At 38.7% G+C, this 17,599-nt stretch overlaps 1 protein-coding gene across 5 annotated transcripts in view; it reads right to left on the bottom strand.

The window, feature by feature from the left end:
* The window catches only part of anln (anillin, actin binding protein), a 105,488-nt gene that overhangs the window by 38,760 nt on the left and 49,129 nt on the right, over positions 1 to 17,599 (bottom strand). For all 5 annotated transcript variants that reach the window (XM_087978598.1, XM_087978594.1, XM_087978596.1 and 2 more), the window contains exons 10-15: positions 10,345 to 10,601; positions 6,416 to 6,573; positions 2,448 to 2,592; positions 2,001 to 2,136; positions 1,003 to 1,191; positions 596 to 722 (exon numbers count right to left, since the gene is read on the bottom strand). In XM_087978598.1, the coding sequence (XP_087834724.1) occupies positions 596 to 722; positions 1,003 to 1,191; positions 2,001 to 2,136; positions 2,448 to 2,592; positions 6,416 to 6,573; positions 10,345 to 10,601 (1,012 nt within the window). The remainder of the gene's footprint in view (positions 1 to 595; positions 723 to 1,002; positions 1,192 to 2,000; positions 2,137 to 2,447; positions 2,593 to 6,415; positions 6,574 to 10,344; positions 10,602 to 17,599) is intronic.

The raw sequence follows: 17,599 nt of genomic DNA on the forward strand, positions 1-17,599 counted from the left end.
AAACTTCATCTCATAGTTAAATATTGACATAACTATGACATAAATCTTGTTATAAACTTACATTGTTGTTTCTTCCCCCTATTATGCCTGAGTATACGTTGTATGAGTGGAACTTAGGAATCTAGTTCTGATCTTGACCATGATGTGAGTAGTTTATATTTCGGACCAGCTTGTGAACCACCTGGAGCACCCTCACCCATAAACTATATCCAAGGATCAGTGGTCCAGGTTATTTCTCAAGTTCTGGAGCATCATGTCCTTCTACCGCCAGGAAAATATACATTTGTTTCTCTACTTTTCAGATTCCTCTTGGTATGAGCCAACAATTAATCCCTTTATTACAACAACTGAAACATATAATTGGAATATGAAATCAAAGGAGCAGTGTAATCATTTAACAAGTAACCAGTAAAGGTATAAATTGCAACTATGGAGATAACAGTGCTCCTGTACTAGGCACACTGTACCTGTACTAGGTATAGACTACCTGAATGCAAATAAGTTGCTAACACAACATGCTAAATAGTTTGAGACAGCCTGTAAGTATGCAAATTAAAAGCAGACTTTGGATATCGTTTCTACATTTGTCACTTACAGTGTAAATTTTGTGGGGAAACTAATAGCATCACCACTTAGTGCAATCTGCGTGGTGGCCAGTGGAGTGGCCACCATATTTAAAGCTCCCGCTTTAATCAGTATAAAGAAATAATAACTGGCAGCATCTGTAAGAGATCAATAATTCAATGAGCCATATATGTAATTAAAAGCTTTCTGATATAAATACAGTTTGACTATTGCACTTTCAAATTTTATTTGCAAATAAGTTTTGGACTTTATTTAAATGATAAGTAGATCCTTCAAATAATTCATGTATAACTAATTCAAATACTCTTGCAAAAAGCTGAAACGCTAAATATATTAAAAATCAACTACAAAATGTAGCTGTTTCAGCTTTACGGTAGAACACAAATTTTATTGCTCTGTACTTAAAATGAGGGTTACCAGTTTTGTGAGCTGTTGAACAGATGAAATCAGCCTTCAAAGGAAGGCGAATTTCTGAAAGTGCAACACAGCCCCTTGACGGAGCATATTCATTAGCTGCTTTCTCCATATGGCCTCCTCTTTTACTTGCAGGCACCCCTTCATTCTTCAGTTTATTCAGTTCAGTAAGAAGTGCCAACCTCTTTTCACCTATGCGCAAAAACAAAAGATAACATTTCACAAGTTCTTTGTGTACCTTATTCTTTATATTGTGCAAAGATGTTTTATATTGTAAAATGTCATGCTTATTTTACTCAAGACTTCAGTGCGATAGTTGTCAATTTAAATTCAATTTCCACCTAAGCTTGATGTAAGCATTTTAAGGGAATATGTACAACTTAATTTAAGGAAATGATTATATATACACTGGTAATTCAAGTTAGTTAAGCTTAACCCTGGAGTAATGCAAATTTGGCACTATGTTTTTGAAGGAACATGTCTCTCAGTCATTTTCCATTTGCGAACTTATAGCATTATTGTAATGAAAAGCACGTGAGGTTTACTTCATAGACATCAGTGCTCGTCAAACAAAGCCACATACAGTAATCGTTTAACCTAACATTATTTTATACCAAAGCCTTTCACAGACTTGGGATTCTGTATGTTTGTGCTGGCTAGGAGAGATAGGGAGAAAATCATAGGTTGACCCGACCATATCATTCTAATAAGAATAATCAAAATGAAAATTGCAATTTCAATGCTGTGTTGATTATTCAGAGCCATTTGGATAACAGCACAATTGATAAGAAGCACACAAGTATTTAAATTTTAGCATTTAATGGACTTTAATACATTTGAATTACACATTTTGGAAAAATTCAAAAAAAGGAAGCCTGAGAAAAACAGAACTGTCAGTAGTGAGCATTCACATGTTTAAATATTCACTATTTTTCCAAACACATTTTGTACTGGAGCAAATTGTACATTCATAAATATATTGCAACTTAAGTGTTTCTTACTGGCAATCAGTAGTAACCGCTCAGCCTCAGCTTCTTGCTGAGATCCTTTCCCATGATCTTCATCTGTACAACAGTTTAAAGCCTGGCTTGCCTGGTGGATAACACTCTGCTGGATATTTATCTCATTGTTCAGAGTCTTGAAATGATAAAGTGAAACCAATTAATACATAAGAGAAAAATAGTATATAAAATCAAATCAGAGGATTTTACAATGTGGGCTAATGCAAAACAAGCCGTCTGCTCCCAGAATAAAAACTAAATTCAAACAATGTGTACCATGTGACTTAAAACCAAGTTCTGTTTGTTCTTTTGACAAATACAAATGAAACTCCATTTCTTTCCACATCCCTGAAATTTAATGCTCTTAATTCAAAGTGCATAATTGTGAAGGCAATCAGGTTGATGTAATTCCAGCATGCTATCGTCCTCTTGCATTGTAGTCATTACCTTCATCTTCTGTTTAATAGTAACTGAACCTGGAGTTGCACTATTCTTTTCCTCAAGTCTTTGAGAAACATCCTCTTTACGAACAATGACTTGTTTGACTGAAGGGCGTTCGGTATTAAGTCTTTGGGACCTGTAGGCATCAATACTGTGAAGAGGGGAGGGAGAAACAGGTGAAATTACAACACAAAACTGATTAAAGTTAAACTTTAAAGGACTTCCCCTGGAATTGAAAATCTAGAGGTATATTAGATAAATTGCAGAATAATTGGCTAGTTATAAATTCACTATTTTCTTTACATTCTCATCTATGTTGCTTTCTATTTGTTAGAACAATTTGCCTTGCACAAGCAAAATTATTTCTTTTACCTTTTATTTCTCAATCTCTCCCCAAAGACATTGCTTTCCTACTTCATGATTCTGACTTAGTAAGATTCATTGTCAAGAAGGATTTTTTTTTTTTAAAAAAGCACATTGTTGGAGGAGATATTCTGGATTTTAAAAAATGCTGTTGTCCATTGTTCTACTGTTTAAATGCAACTCAAATTAGATTGTTAAAATTTGACATTTCATTTGCACAGAATTCCACCCAGAGCCTTAGGGTACATTTTATTTGCCAAGGTTACGGCTGGTAGAGGTGGGGCTTTGTGGGGGTCATGTTTAGAGCAAAGCAAAGTTGCATTAGGTTAGAAACTGATATGATCTCATCCCAATTGTAGATGAAAGATGGTGAATTTACAGAAACTACCATGGAATTGTCATCTCTGCAACTTCATTTATTCCCTAAACTGATGGGGGATTTAAGCCAACATTTCCTGAACTATGTGGAACATTTGAGAGTCAACTACGTGGAAGATGCAGGGGAAGTACTTGTTTGGGTGAAACTGAAAGACTAGGTTGGCTGGCTAGGTGAGAGGTCATACGGAGGAGGTTTTCAGGTTGACAGGTAATAATTTGCTTAGCTTTATTTGCACTTCCTTGCTGTCAGCCTTTACTGCAGTATGGGGGTGGGGTAGACTAAGTTGCCCCTTGGTCAGCTGAAAATTTAGAAAAATTAATAAAAACAGCATAAAGAAACTTTGAGCTGCCTTCTGCCAGTCAAATGGTTCTCCACAGAACAGACAGGATTGATGCAGAGATCCTAGTCAAAAGGTGAGATCCAAAAGGAAAGAATCTGTTTTCTCAGTATAAATGACAACGGTTGCCTCAAGATGCTCAACCTTTTATCAGGTAACATTTAGAGACTCCTTCAACAAAAACCTTCACTGCAGTTGACCAGGTGGGCACATCAAGCCAATAGCCATTATTGAAAGCTACCTCACCACCAAACTCTGATTGTCTATCTTGCCCTTTCTTATGATTGAAAGCAAAATATCACAATCCTGAAAATCTGAAATATCCATGAAGAGAGAGAAACTGAGTTAACATTTTATGTCCAATGACTGTTGGAATGATTCCAAAGAACAGTCATTGGACTCGCAACACTAGCTGCTTCCTTGGCCACTGATGCTGCCAGACCTGATGCACTTCTCCAGTATTTTGTTTTTATTTGAAAATTTGAGAAATGTTGTGCGTGCAGCAACAAGAAAAACAATGGAAAACGAACTACAAGTCAATGGTGTGACGTGGGGCATTCATTTAAACTGCAAAGGTATAAAGTTGGATGGACTACCTGACGTCAACATGCACCAGAAATTACAACAATAAACTCAGTCTTATCAATCATGCAAAATCTTCCTTCCTAACACCTGGGATCTGGTGCCAGAATTGGGAGATATTTCTCACAGACTAGTCAAGCAAAAGCCTGACATAATCCTAAACCTAACCCTAATCCTAATCCTAACACATGGAATTATAATCTTGCACAAAACATCCCAGACATTATCACTATCCCAGAGTATGATTAGACTCAGGAGAGGTGGTGGCACAGTGGTATACAGCTGGGAGGAAGTTGCTCTAGGAGTTCTCAACATTGACTCTGGACACCATGATGCTTAGCAGCACCAGGTCTGGTGAACTGCCACCAATAGCCCCATCCACAGGAAAGCAAACAGCATATATGATAAGAAAAAGGCGGGGCTAAATGATTGCATAAGGCTTCAGGTGTAAGTTTTATGGCCCTGCCACAGCAAGTTGTGAATGGTGACAATTAAAAACCCACTGGAGGAGACGGCTCTATCAATCTCCCCATCCTCAATCGTGGGGTAGCACAACATAGTGTAAAAGACAAGGCTGAAACATTTGCAGCAATGTTTAGCCAGAAGTGCCAAGTGGATGATCCATTTTGGCCTGCTCCACAGCCCCCAGTATCAGACGCCAGTCGATAGTCAATTCATTTCACTCCAAATAATATCAAGAAATGACTGATACATGAATATAGCAAAAGGTTATGGGCCCCGATAATATTCTAGCAACAAGACCAAAGAATTGTGCTTCAGAATATGCTGCTACACAATCAAGCTGCTCCAGTACAACACTGACATCCACGTAACACTGACATCTACCTGACACTATGTAAAATTGTCCAGGTATGTCTGGTGCTGAAAAAATACAAATCTAAACCATCCAGTTATCACTCCATCAGTCTACTTTTGCTCATCAGTAAACTGATGGATGGTGACTATTACCAAATATTACCAATAGAACTTACTTAGAAATAACCTGCAAACTGCCACTCAGTTTGGGTCCCAGCAGAGCCACTCAGTTCCTGGACTCTTTACAGATTGGTTCAAACATGGACAACATAACTGAGCTCTAGACAGCAACAGGGTGTGATTATTGCCTTTTACATCAAGGCTGCAGTTAACCTAGTGTGTCATCAAGAGCCTTAACAAGATTTGAATGAATGAGAATCAGGGGTAAACTCTCAGCCGGTTGGAGTCACTTGGCACAGAGGAAGACAGTTGAGGATCTTGGAGGTTAATCATCTCAGCTCCAGGACATCTTTGCAAGACTTCCCCAGGACAGTTTCCTAGGCCTAACCATCTTCAGCTGCTTCAAAGATGCTCATCCACCATAAGGTAGGAAGTGGGGATGATTGCTGATGATTGTACAAATGTTCAGCACCATTTGTAATTACTCAGATACAAATGCAGCATTTTCTCGACAATACGTAGGTTTGTTTTAAAAAGTGGCAAGACAGAATCACACACTATCAAATATCCTGGGGGGGTTACTAATGATCAGAAACTGAACAGGACTAGGCATGTAAATATTGTGGTGACAAGAACTGATTATAGGCTAAGAATCTTGAAGAAAGTAACTTCAGTAACTCCCCAGTGCCTGCCCACTATCAACAAAGCATACATCAGGAGTGGTTTGGAATACACTTGCCTAGGTAAGTGCAAGCCAACCAATATTCAAGAAAGTTGACACTATTCAGGATAAAGCTGCCAGCTTGATTGGTACCACATTCTATTCACTCACTCCAACACCACGTTCAGGAACAGCACTGCAAGCCATCTACAGGAAGCATGACAGAAATATACCAAGATTCTTTAGACAGTACCTTTCAAATCCCTATCATCTCAAAGGACAAGGACAGTCGCTATATCGGAACATCATCGCTAGCAAGTTTCCCCACAAGTCAAACACTATCGTGACTTTGAGATGTATTGTCATTCCTTCATGGTCGCAGGGTCAAAATCTTGGAACTCCCTCTGTATCAATACTGTGGGTGTACCTGCACCAAATGAACTGCAGCAGTTCAAGAAGCCAATACCTACTCAAGAGCAATAAATGGTGGCCCACCTAGTGAAGCCCACATTCATTAATTAATTTTTAAAATATTAATATTAGGTGTCAATGTTGGATGTTCAGATGGGGATGAAAGGAGGGACCTGGATATACAGGAATGAGTGGAACTGGTGACCTCAGTTGGTACAGGAATTGAGCTTGTACACTCTGGCATCACTCCGCATCGCAAACCAACCATCTAGACAACTGAGACAGCTACAATATCCTTGTGATACCTGTATAATAAGCTATGGCCACTCGTTGATGACCCCACACTGCCAGAAGACTCTGTTCTGGTTATATGTTCTTGTTGTAATTTGTCCATCTTCATTTTGTTTGAAATTAAGCTGTCCTGTGTTGCAGGATTCATTGCAATATTTGTAGAATCAGATTTCTGTACAAAAACAGTAAAATATAACCCATTATAAACTTTTTTCAAAAAGCTATATGTTTTTAAATTGCAGTGAGAGAAAGATTCCTTTAAAAATTACTTAATGCAATAATTGCCCTTTTGTCAAATTTAGAGTAAAACTTCATAATAATATCCCTTTTGTCAAATTTAGAGTAAAACTTCATAATAATATCAAAGAACAGATTAGCACATTTGTTCAAATCATGTAACAGCAGTTTAGAGAAACAAAGTCATAATATTATAAAATAAATTGGGAAACATTATTTAAAAAGGGATGACAGTGACTAGGCAATGGCAAACAATGAATTGGGAAATGTGGCCCAACCATGGCTAATAGGGAAATTAGGGATAGTATTAAGGTTCAAGGAAGATCAGCCAAAAGAAGCAGATCTGAGGAATGGGAGTAGGTTACTTTTGGCAAAGGACGACAATGGAATGGATTAAGTGAGGAAAAATAGAATACAGTATTAAGCTTGCAGGGAACATAAACAGACTGTAGAAGCTTCTATATGTATACAAAGAGAAAAAGATTAGTAAAGACCAAAAGACCTTACAGTCAGAAACAGGGGAAGATACAATAGGGATAAAAGATATGGCAGACCACCAAAAAACATACTTTGGCTCTGTCTTCACAAATAGCTTCCAAAAAAAAAAATTGGGGAACACAGGGTCTCTTAAGAGGGAAAACCTAAAGGAAACAATAAAAGTTGGAAAGTGGTATAGGAAAATAGCTTTTGCCAAGGAGGAAGTGCAATGAAGGCTTACAAGATTGATTCTTGAAATGGTAGGACTGACATGTGAGGAGAGATTATATGCAAAGGAGGAGTTAAGAATAATATGGTGTTGAGGGTGGGGTGTGAAGAGTCCTACTGAAACCTATGAAATTCTAACAGGATTAGAAAAGATACACACAGGAAGGATGTTTCTGATGACCAGGAAACCCAGAAGCATGGGTCACATAGTCAGAGAGCCTCTGACTCTATGATCATGAGGTAACCTTATGTTTTGCATTCCTCAGATTACAAACACATCTGGTTTCATTAATACCATTTCTTAAAATGTTAAATTTAATACATTACACCACTTCCACTCAGAAAAGAGAGAAGTACTAAGAACAACCTTGATTAGCTGAACATCAATTATCCAAATTTCGGATTATCCGAACAAGACCTCAAGGTCCTATAAAAAAAGTTATCCAAACAATCAGTTCTCCGAACAAAATACTCCCCTCTCATGTCGCTCAGACAATCGAGGTTCTTCTGTATAAGATTTATTTTACAGGACCTACCAGTACTTGAAACTGAGTGTTTAAAGCTGAACAATCTAATTGCTGTGTAAGGACATCAAGATGATGTGAAGTTTTAAACTAGTTTTCATATAAATTAAGATATTATGCTAAAGAGATCAAACTCTCAAGTGTGTTTCAAACACAAAGTGATTGAGAATGGAGTGAAATGGTGTGGTGTGGTGGATTGAAATAAAAAGAAACAAAAAAAAGGAATAAAACCAGGAACAAAAAACAAAGAAAATTACAGCCCTCCAAGCCTGTGCCGATCGAGATCCCCTATCGAAATCTGTCACCTATTTTCTAAGGATCCGTATCTCTCTGCTCCCTGCCCATTCATGTATCTGTCTGGAAACATCAGGGCAACACGTTGGCTCAGTGGTTAGGACTGCTACCTCAGTTCCAGGGACCCGGGTTCGATTGCAGCCTTGGGCGATTGTCTGCGTGGAGTGTGCACGTTTTCCCACTGTCTGTGTGGGTTTCTTCCAGGTGCTCCAGTTTCCTTCCACAATCCAAAGATGTGCAGGTTAGGTTAATTAGCCATGCTAAATTGCCCATAGCGTATATTTACCCCTGGCTAATAACCTAGAGTGGGGAATGGGTTTGGGTGGGTTACTCTTTGGAAGAACAGTGTGGACTTGTTGGGCCGAAGGGCCTGTTTTCACATTCGAGGGATTTTAATTCTAATTTTAATCTTAAATGACACACCTCCGCTGGCAAGATGTTCCAGGCACTCATCACCTTCTGCGTAATGAAATTTCCACGCATTCCTCCTTTAAACATTTCCTCTCTCACTTTGAACTAGTGACCCCTAGTAATGGTGTCCCCCGTCTGGGAAAAAGCTTCTTCTATCTACCCTGTCCATACCTCCCATGATTTTTTAGACCTCAATCAGGTTCCCCCCCACCTCAACCTCAGTCTTTCTAATGAAAATAGTTCTAATCTACTCAACCTCTCTTCATAACTAGCACCCTCCATACTAGGCAACATCTTGGTGAACCTCTCCAAAACATCCACATCCTTCTGGTAATGTGGCGACCAGAACTGTACACAGTGTTCCAAATGTAGCTGAGCCAAAGTCTTATACAATGTAACATGACCTGCCAACTCTTGTTCTCAATGCCCCGTCCAATGAAGGAAAGCATGCCGTATGCCTTCTTGACCACTCTATTGACCTGCGTTGCCACTTTCAGGGTACAATGAAGGTGGCAATACAAGGAAATTTAGTACTATGTGGAATTTTGGTCAATAGCAATGCAGGTAACATATCAAGATTGTTGTCGAGAGTGTGGTGATTCCTGATTAAGAGCTTTAGTCCGAAACGTCGATTTTCCTGCTCTTCCAATGCTACTAGGCCTGTTGTGCTTTTCCAGCACCACACTCTTGATTCTGATCTTCAGCATCTGCAGTACTCACTTTCACCTATATCAAGTTTGCATTTCTGCAATAAGCAAAATGACCAAATAATGTATGGTATGATTGATTGGTAAATAAACATTAGTACTGTAATTAGGAAAATTTGGTGATTCTTTGAAAAACGTGTTGCCTTTTTTTTTTAAAATATCCCAAAATGTACAATGAGGCTTTGGTTTAATTTTCCAAACATAAGACAGCACCTCTGATAATGCAGCACTGGAGTATCAACATAGATCTTGAGCTAAATTACTGAAGCAGGGTTTAAACCCAATTTAGGGTTTAATTAAATGCACTGCTATGACAAGAAAGCTGACAGCAAAGTGGCCAAAGTAACTAACTTTTGAAATTATAAATGATTGGAGAAACTAGGGATCTAATAAAAGTGGTTTGATATGCTTATGAGGTTTTGATGAGGTATATCAGAAATTATCTATACCAGTTGGGGAATTAGCAACTACAAACATGAATTTAAGGTCATTTGCAAAAAAATAAAGAAAAAGGTCTGTTAGACTGTTATGTTCTACAAGAAGGAAGTGTGGTGGAAGCATACCTTTCAGAGAAGTAGTTGATAAATACGTGGCAAAGAAAGATTCAAAACATAAGGGGAAGGCCAGGTAAATGTGGCCAATTGCTTAGCTTTGTCAAAGAACCATTGCAAACAAACGTCTAACAAATTTTCTTACTTTCTGTTCCACACATTTTTAGTATTTGCAAGTCTTTTAATGCGAACTTGGAAATGTTACATTGTTGCATTCAGTAGTGCTCTTCCACAACTACAGCCAAGTTACATTATTGGGACACAGCATAGTGGCTCTTTTTGGATTGGGGGATGGGGGGGTGGTGGTGTGGTGTGGTTTGGAGTGTAGCAATGACATAATTAAGCAATATCGAGTACTCACATGAAGGCAACAAATACCGAACTAGACAAAGCTTGTTTCAGTTTTCACCAATAACAATGCTTACTTTGATGAGTTTACAAATTTACCTGACTAGGTGGGGATTAAAAAACCCAGATCCATAAAGAGGCAGAATCCTACAAATCTAAATCTCACCTCTGGGTTTGTGACAGCATCAACTGTGTCTACCAATGGAGCAAGTAGCGACATTGAGGATATGTTCAGTTCATCATTTTTCTCCTCCATTTCACTTTCGGTTTCATTTTTGCAGTCTTTTCTTTCATCCAATTCTTCATCCCCATATTCTTCTTCTTCCAATACCCCATCAAATAATTCATTAATGACCTCCAAACTGTTAATTTCTTCATCATTGTCAACGTTCATCTCAACTACACATGCCGCTTCAGTTTTATCTGCCAGAAACACATCAATTTAAATTAATTGTTATTCAATCTTGGTTTCCAAACATCAAATTCCAGAATATTGATTAGTACACACAAACACCTCTATCCTACTCCAACAAATGCTTCAGTGATTTCCAGAAAACCATATATTTTATTACCTACTACACCAGCTAACATTATGATTGGAGTACGGTTGCCAGTGTTACCACTTTACGACCAACAAACATACTTTCCTTTAAATTCAAAACTTACAACCAAAGATGAAGCAATGGTTGGCCAACCTATGCTATCATCCACTTCTGAGCTCCAGCGGCCACATAAGGTTCATGAGGACTTTAAAGAAAGCAATAAAGAACTCAAGCAGGGAATTAGGAGAACAAAGAGGAGCCATGAAATGACCTTGACAAGTATGGTTAAAGATAATCCCAAAGCATTCTATACATACATTAAAACAACAGTATAGCTAAGGAGAAGGTAGGACCACACATGGATAAAAGAGGGAATGTGTGATTGGAGGCAGAGGATGTGGACAAGATCCTAAATGAGTACTTTGCATCAATATTTACCCAGGAAAAGGATATAGAGGATAGTGAGATTTGTGTGGAGCATGCCAATATGCTAGGGTGTTGTGAGATCAAGAAAGAAGCTGTGTTGGGTCTCTTGAACAGCATTAAGGTGGATGTCCCCAGGGCCCAATGGTATCGAACCCAAGTTTATTGAGAGGGGCAAGACAGGTGATTGCAGGGGCATTGACCAAGATCTTTATATTTTTGCTAGCTTCTGGAGAGGTCCCGGAGGACTGGTGAGTAGCTAACGTTGTTCCTCTGTTCAAGGAGGGAAATGAAGATGATCCAAGAAACTAAAGAATGGCGAGTCTCACGTCAGTGGTTGGGAAGCTATTGGACAGAATTCTTAGGGATAGGATTAACGTGAATTTGGAAAAGCATGGCCTAATTAGGGACAGTCAGCAACTTGGATAAAAATGTAAATTGATGGGTTAATAAGTTTGTAGACAATACAAAGATCAGCGGAGTTGTGGATAGTGCAGTAGGTTATCAAAGGATATAGCAGGATATAGATCATTTGCAGATATGGGCAGAAAAAAGGCAGATGGAGTTTAATCCAGGTAAGAATGAGATGCTGCACTTTGGGAGATCAGAGCTTAAGGAAAAGTATACAGTTAGTGACAGGGCCCTAAATAGACTTGATGTAGAGGGATCTTGGGGTTCAAGTCCATAGCTCCCTGAAAGTGGCCACACAGATAGATAGGATGGTAAAGTTGGTGTATGGCATGCTTGCCTTTATTGGTTGGGGAACTGATTACAAGAATCAGGATGTCATGTTGCAGCTTTATAAAAATTCAATTAGACTACACTGAGTATTATGATCAATTCTGGTCGCCATGTCACAGCAAGGATGTGGAGGCTTTGGGAAAGATTCAGAAGAGGTTTATTAGTAGTTTCCTGGATAAGAGGGTATGAACTATAAGGAGAGGTTCGAAAAACTAGGATTGTTGTCCTTGGAGTGGCAGAGGCTGAGGGGAGATTTAGTAGAAGTCTATAAAATTATGAAATGCATATATATATATATATGCATTTCATAATTTTATAGACTTCTACTAAATCTCAGATATATATATCAGAATCATTTTCCTGACATTGAAATGCCTAAAAATAGGGGGCATGCATTTAAGGTTAGAGGGGGGAGGTTCAAAGGACATGTGAGGGGTGAATTGTTTTTACACAAAAAAAAATGGAAGGAGTCTGGATCAGGCTGCCAGGGTTGGTAGTGCAGACAGATACAATAGGGGTGTTTAAGGGATGTTTAGATATGCAAGGAATGGAGGGATATGGACCAATGGCAGCCAGAATGGATTAGTTTAATCTGGCCTCATTTTTCATGACATCATGAGCCAAAGAACCCGTTCCGTGCTATACAGTTCCGTGTTCTATCAAATATATATATTAAGGCATGTATTTGAATTACATAGCTTGCTACACAAGTATTCAAAAATCCTAATGCAACAGTTTTACATTTTTGTTTAAGAATTGACAATTCGTAAAATAAATCTTAAAGATGCATAGCATCATTAAACATAATAAAATATTACATGTCACTTAGAAAGAGCAAGATCAATAACTATATCACGACGACCAATAGTTTGGCCAGAGCTATGTTTTAAAAAGCATCTTACAAGAGGAGAGAAGTAGAGGGGTTAGGCAGAGAATTTGAATTTCATTCTTGGGATGTGACCATCACTGGGAAGGTCAGTATTTCGAATGGTCTTTGACAAGGTGCTGATGAGTTGCCATCGAGAACTGCTTTAATCCATATGGTGCAGGTACACAAACAGTGTACAAGACAAAGTAGCCAGATTGGGAGTTTATGCAGATACACAACTGCACAAACTCCCAATCTGGCTATCTTGTCTAATGTGAAGATTCTCAGCACTGCTGCTCCTCTGGGCAAACAGAGTATTCCATCACTTCCCTGAATTGCACTATGTAGATGGTCGATAGGCTTTGGGGGAAATCAGAAATCACAGAGACCTCAGCCTCTGAACTGCTATTATAACTATAGCATTAATATGACTGGTCCATTGGTGGACTGGATGATGTTGATGGTTGCATCTTCAGTGATAGGTAATACTGCTGAGCCTCAAGGTGATATATTTAGATTATTACTTGCTTGAGATAGTCATTGCCTGGCACTTGTCCAGGAGAGGTCATTCAATGCATTTCTCACTGAAGATGATTACAAATGCTTGTGTGATGCAATGTTACTTGCCATATATCAGCTAGAGACTGATTACTTAGGTCTTTATTGCATGCTGACATTGATTACCTCAGTCTCTGAGGAATTGCAAGTACTCCTGAATACTGTGCAATCATCAGGGAGTATCTTTTTTTTCTGATATTATGTTGGAGAGAAGATAATTTTTGAAGGAGTGGAAGAATGTTTGCCCTCAAACACAATCCTGAAGAACTCTGGCAATGCTGTGCTGGGATTGAGATGATTAGTATCTAACAACCACAGCCAAACATCCTTTGTGCTAGGTAAGTTTCCTACGACTGGACAGGAACTCTGTCCACCCCCAAACACCACCATCATCAACCTTTACCTATTCCTTGTGACTTCAATTTTGCTAGGGTTCTTAGTATCAAAGACAGCCAGTTTAAGACAAGGTGATATAAGTGAAGAAGTAGATTCAGCCAATTCACTCAGATCATGGCAGATCAGATAGTCCTCAACTCTGTTGCCCTGCCTTTTTGTCATATATTTTAAATCAATAAGGGGGTCCAAATTTATCTTAGATTTGAATATACTTCATGACCCAGGCTAAATAGCCTCTAGTTAAGAATTTGAACAATTCACAACCCAGAGAGAATGAGTCTTCTTCTGTCAAATATGACTGCGCTTATTCTGAGATTATGCCATCTAGATCTACATGCCTTCTCATTCTTCTAATATTCCAACAAGTACAGCCCAATCTATTCAACCTCTGCTCATAAGATAGTCCCTCCATACTGGTATCAGCCTATTGAACCTTCTCTGGACTGCTCCAAATTCCAATACATCTTTCCTAGATAAAGGATCCAAAATTGTTCACACCATCTCAGCTGTGGTCTGACTTGTGCCTTCTATAGCAAAACATTTATATTCCATTCCCTCTGAAATAGTGATGTGGAGATGCCAGAGTTGGACAAAGTCAGAAGTCACGTGGCACCAGGCTATAGTCCAATAGGTTTAATTGAAATCAAAGTTTTCTAAGTGCTGCTCGTATCAGGTTCACTTGATGTGTGACTTCTGACTCTGAAATAAAGGCCAATATTCCATTTTGTGACGCAAAACCCTTTTCTGTAGTCTTTTTCCATTTAAATGATATTCACCTCCTGTATTCTCACATTTCCCCACATTATATTCCATCAGCCAGGTTTTTGCCTGCTCACTTAAATGTCTACAGGTACATCCCTCTGCAGATTGTCATCCTTGCCACTCACGTTCCCACTCAGTTTTGTGTGATCTGCAAACTTGGCTGTAGTACATTCATTTACCTCATTCAAGTTATTAATATACTTTGTAAATAATTGTGACCCCAGCACTGATTCCTGTCGCACACCACTTGAAACTGGATCCAATTCTAAAACTGCCGTCTATTTCCCACTCTATTAGTTAACCAATTCTGTATCTACGCTAATAGACGACCCACAGCACCTTGGGCTCTTATCTTACAAAGTAGCATAATATGTGGTAGTTTAAACACTTTCTGAAAATCCATTTTACTTCTTACCTAAAAGAATTCTAGTAAACTTGTCTGACATGATTTCCCCTTCATGAAGTTACAATTATATTATGCTTGATTATATTATGCATTGCTAAACGCTCCGTTACATCTTTTATAATAGACTAATATTTTTCCAATATCAGGGGATATTAAGTGAACTGGCCACTATTCCAAAGCCACCTCCTTTATACCCTAGGATGCATTCCATCAGGTTCAGGGGACCCATCAATCTTTCGACCTATTAACTTGCCCAGCAAGTTTACTCTAGTGATAATCATTGTATTTATTTCCTCTCCTGTTTTTTCCCGTTGAATGTTTAACAATTTACAGATGCTCTTAATGTCTTCTACTGTAAAGTCTGATGCAAAGCACTTATTCAATTCTTCTACCATTTCCTGGTTCCCTGTTATTATTATTTCCTCAATTTCATTTTCTAAGAGCCCTACACTCACTTTGGCTTCTCTCTTCCTTTTTATACATTTGAAGGAGCTCTTCCTGTTCATTTTGATATTATTTACACGTTTATCTTCAAAATTTATTTTCTTCCTCATTTTCTTTTTCAGTTGCCTTTTGTCTGTTTTTCAAAGATGTCCAATCCTCTGGCTTATTGTAAATATTGTAATTGTACCATCCTCCATCACTTCCTCTGACAGCTCTTTCCACACACGCACCACTCTTTACGTGAAGAAGTTGCCCCTCAGATCCCTTTTAAATCTTGCCCCTCTCACCCTAACCTCTGCCCTCTATTTCTGGACTCCCCCACCCCAGGGAAAAGACAGTGTCTATTTACCCTACACATGCCCCTTATGATTTTATAATCCAAAAGGTCACCTCTCAGCCTCTGACGCTCCAGGGAAAACAGCCTCAGCCTATCCCTATAGCTCAAACCCTCTAACCCTGTCAACATCCTTGTAAATCTCTTCTGAACTCTTTCAAGGTTCACAACATCCTTCCTATACGAGGGAGACCAGAATTGTGCACAATATTCTGATATGCTGACATGTCTTGGAAAGAGCTTATTTAAACAAATTCTCCCAGTTCAGGTTTTTCTTTCCCAGTTTGATTTGTTTTAGCATGTAGTCAGAAACTGTTGGTAACAGAGAAGCTATTACTGCGAAAAAGGCTGCATGCTTCAACAGATGTTTCTTCAGAGAAAAAGTGAGGACTGCAGAGTCGAGATTGTGATGCTGGAAAAGCACAGCAGGTCAGGCAGCATCCAAGGAGCAGCAGAATCAATGTTTTGGGCATAAGCCCTTCATCAGGACTTATGCCTAAAACTTCTTTTCTCTTGCTTCCCAGATGCTGCCTGACTTGCTGTGCTTTTCCAGCACCACACTTTCAACAGATATTTCTTGCCTGACTCTTCTCCTCTCTGCAATCTCTCCTGCCTATAAGAAGCTGAATTTGAATTTATCATTTGTCAAGGAGTGTTTTTGGGACATTGCAGGTATTGGAACAGCTCATTCGTTAAGTTGCTATATCGAGTCAGTTGGGTTTTCAAACAGTTAAGTTATTCTAAATTCTGTTTTCTTTTGTTCGTATTTCAACCATAGTGTGTAAATAAATTCTGTTTTGTTTAAAGACGAGTGGTTTGACTAGTTGCATCACTCCTGGAATATCTGCTTTACATCTGCCTTTAAAATAAGAAAAGTGTTATGGGCTGGGCTACCTTCTTAAAATGTTTTGAGGGCGCCTGGCCTGGTCCATAACACATTTTACAGTTGCTCTTTCCAAGGAGATTATTTACTCATATAATTTGTTAAACCTGCATCGTTATACATTACCAGACCCAAAATTGCCTGATCCCTAGTGGATCTACAACATATTGTTCCAGGAAAATGTTCTTGAATATACTCTATGAATTCTTCCTCAAGGCTTCCTCTACTAATCTGCCTATCCCGATCTTGAAGATGATTAAGTATTCAATATTACTGTACTGCCTTTTTTTTGTATGCCCTCATTATCTCCTAATTTATTCACCGTCCCACCAAATAGCTACTTTTAGGAGGCCTATAGACAATTCAACATTTTCTTTCCTCTACTTTTTAAATTCCACAGAAATGCATTCTACATCTCCCAATTCAAGATCATTTCTCACTATCATATTTATTCCATCCTGTACCAACAATGCCACCCCATCTGTCCTCTCGGAAAGTCATATTCCTCTGAACATTTGGTCCCCAGCATTGATCTTCTTATAATCATATTTCTGTAATGGCTACAAGTTCATACTCATTAACCTGTATTGTAGATGTTTCCACGACTTGGAGAGACTAGGACCCAAGGGCATTGCCTCAGAGTGAAGGCACGACTCTATAGAACTGAAATGAGGAATTTCTTCAGCCAGAGGTTAGTTAATCTGTGCACCTTGGATTCCGCAGCCTTCTGCCATACTAAGTCATTAAGTGTCTTTAAGGTAGAAATAGATAGGTCCTTGATTAGTAAGGGAATCTAGAGTTATGGGAGAGCACAGGACAATGGGTGGAGAAACTTATCAGTCATGATCCAATCGTGGAGAAGACTTGATGGTCTGAATGGCCTAATTATGCTCCAACATCTTATGGTCTCATTAATGATGACATTAATTCATCTACTTTGTTCCAAGTACTATGTTGCAAGTACTCTGCACAATCAAGAAAAAAAGAGTCATTTTAACTATTATTCCTCCTATTGACCTACTTACTGCGGTTTTTCGAAGTTTGCAATCTCTGTCCTTCCTCTC

The sequence above is a fragment of the Chiloscyllium plagiosum genome, unplaced genomic scaffold, assembly GCF_037043375.1.
Source record: "Chiloscyllium plagiosum isolate Xiang-an unplaced genomic scaffold, Cpla_swu_hap1 HiC_scaffold_34, whole genome shotgun sequence".
NCBI classification, from domain to species: Eukaryota; Metazoa; Chordata; class Chondrichthyes; order Orectolobiformes; family Hemiscylliidae; genus Chiloscyllium; species Chiloscyllium plagiosum.